Here is a 220-nt window from a genome sequence, read left to right as displayed (position 1 = left end):
GGATTCTGCTGCCGGTGGTGCTGCATCACATCCACCTTTACCTGAGCAAACAGAAGGAGCTGCTGGTCTGTTCGGGAATTCTCAGCAGCATCTTCTCCATCATCAAGAGCAGCTCAGCGGTGAGAACTGTCACGCGTGTCACACGTTTATAACATGCGTGCACTAAACATGAACACAGACATCTGATGACAGGTTCACTTTAAGATTTTTGGTTCAGGTG

The 220-nt window shown here is 48.6% G+C and overlaps 1 protein-coding gene across 1 annotated transcript in view; it reads left to right on the top strand.

Moving 5' to 3' along the window:
* The window catches only part of DOCK3 (dedicator of cytokinesis 3), a 99,500-nt gene that overhangs the window by 53,305 nt on the left and 45,975 nt on the right, over positions 1-220 (top strand). The window contains exon 23 of the mRNA XM_018572194.1: positions 1-119. Within this exon, the coding sequence (XP_018427696.1) occupies positions 1-119 (119 nt within the window). The remainder of the gene's footprint in view (positions 120-220) is intronic.

Source organism: Nanorana parkeri, unplaced genomic scaffold (genome assembly GCF_000935625.1).
Source record: "Nanorana parkeri isolate BGI_ZX_2015 unplaced genomic scaffold, ASM93562v1 scaffold1966, whole genome shotgun sequence".
Lineage (NCBI taxonomy): Eukaryota > Metazoa > Chordata > Amphibia > Anura > Dicroglossidae > Nanorana > Nanorana parkeri.
This window is presented reverse-complemented; position numbering and strand designations above follow the sequence as displayed.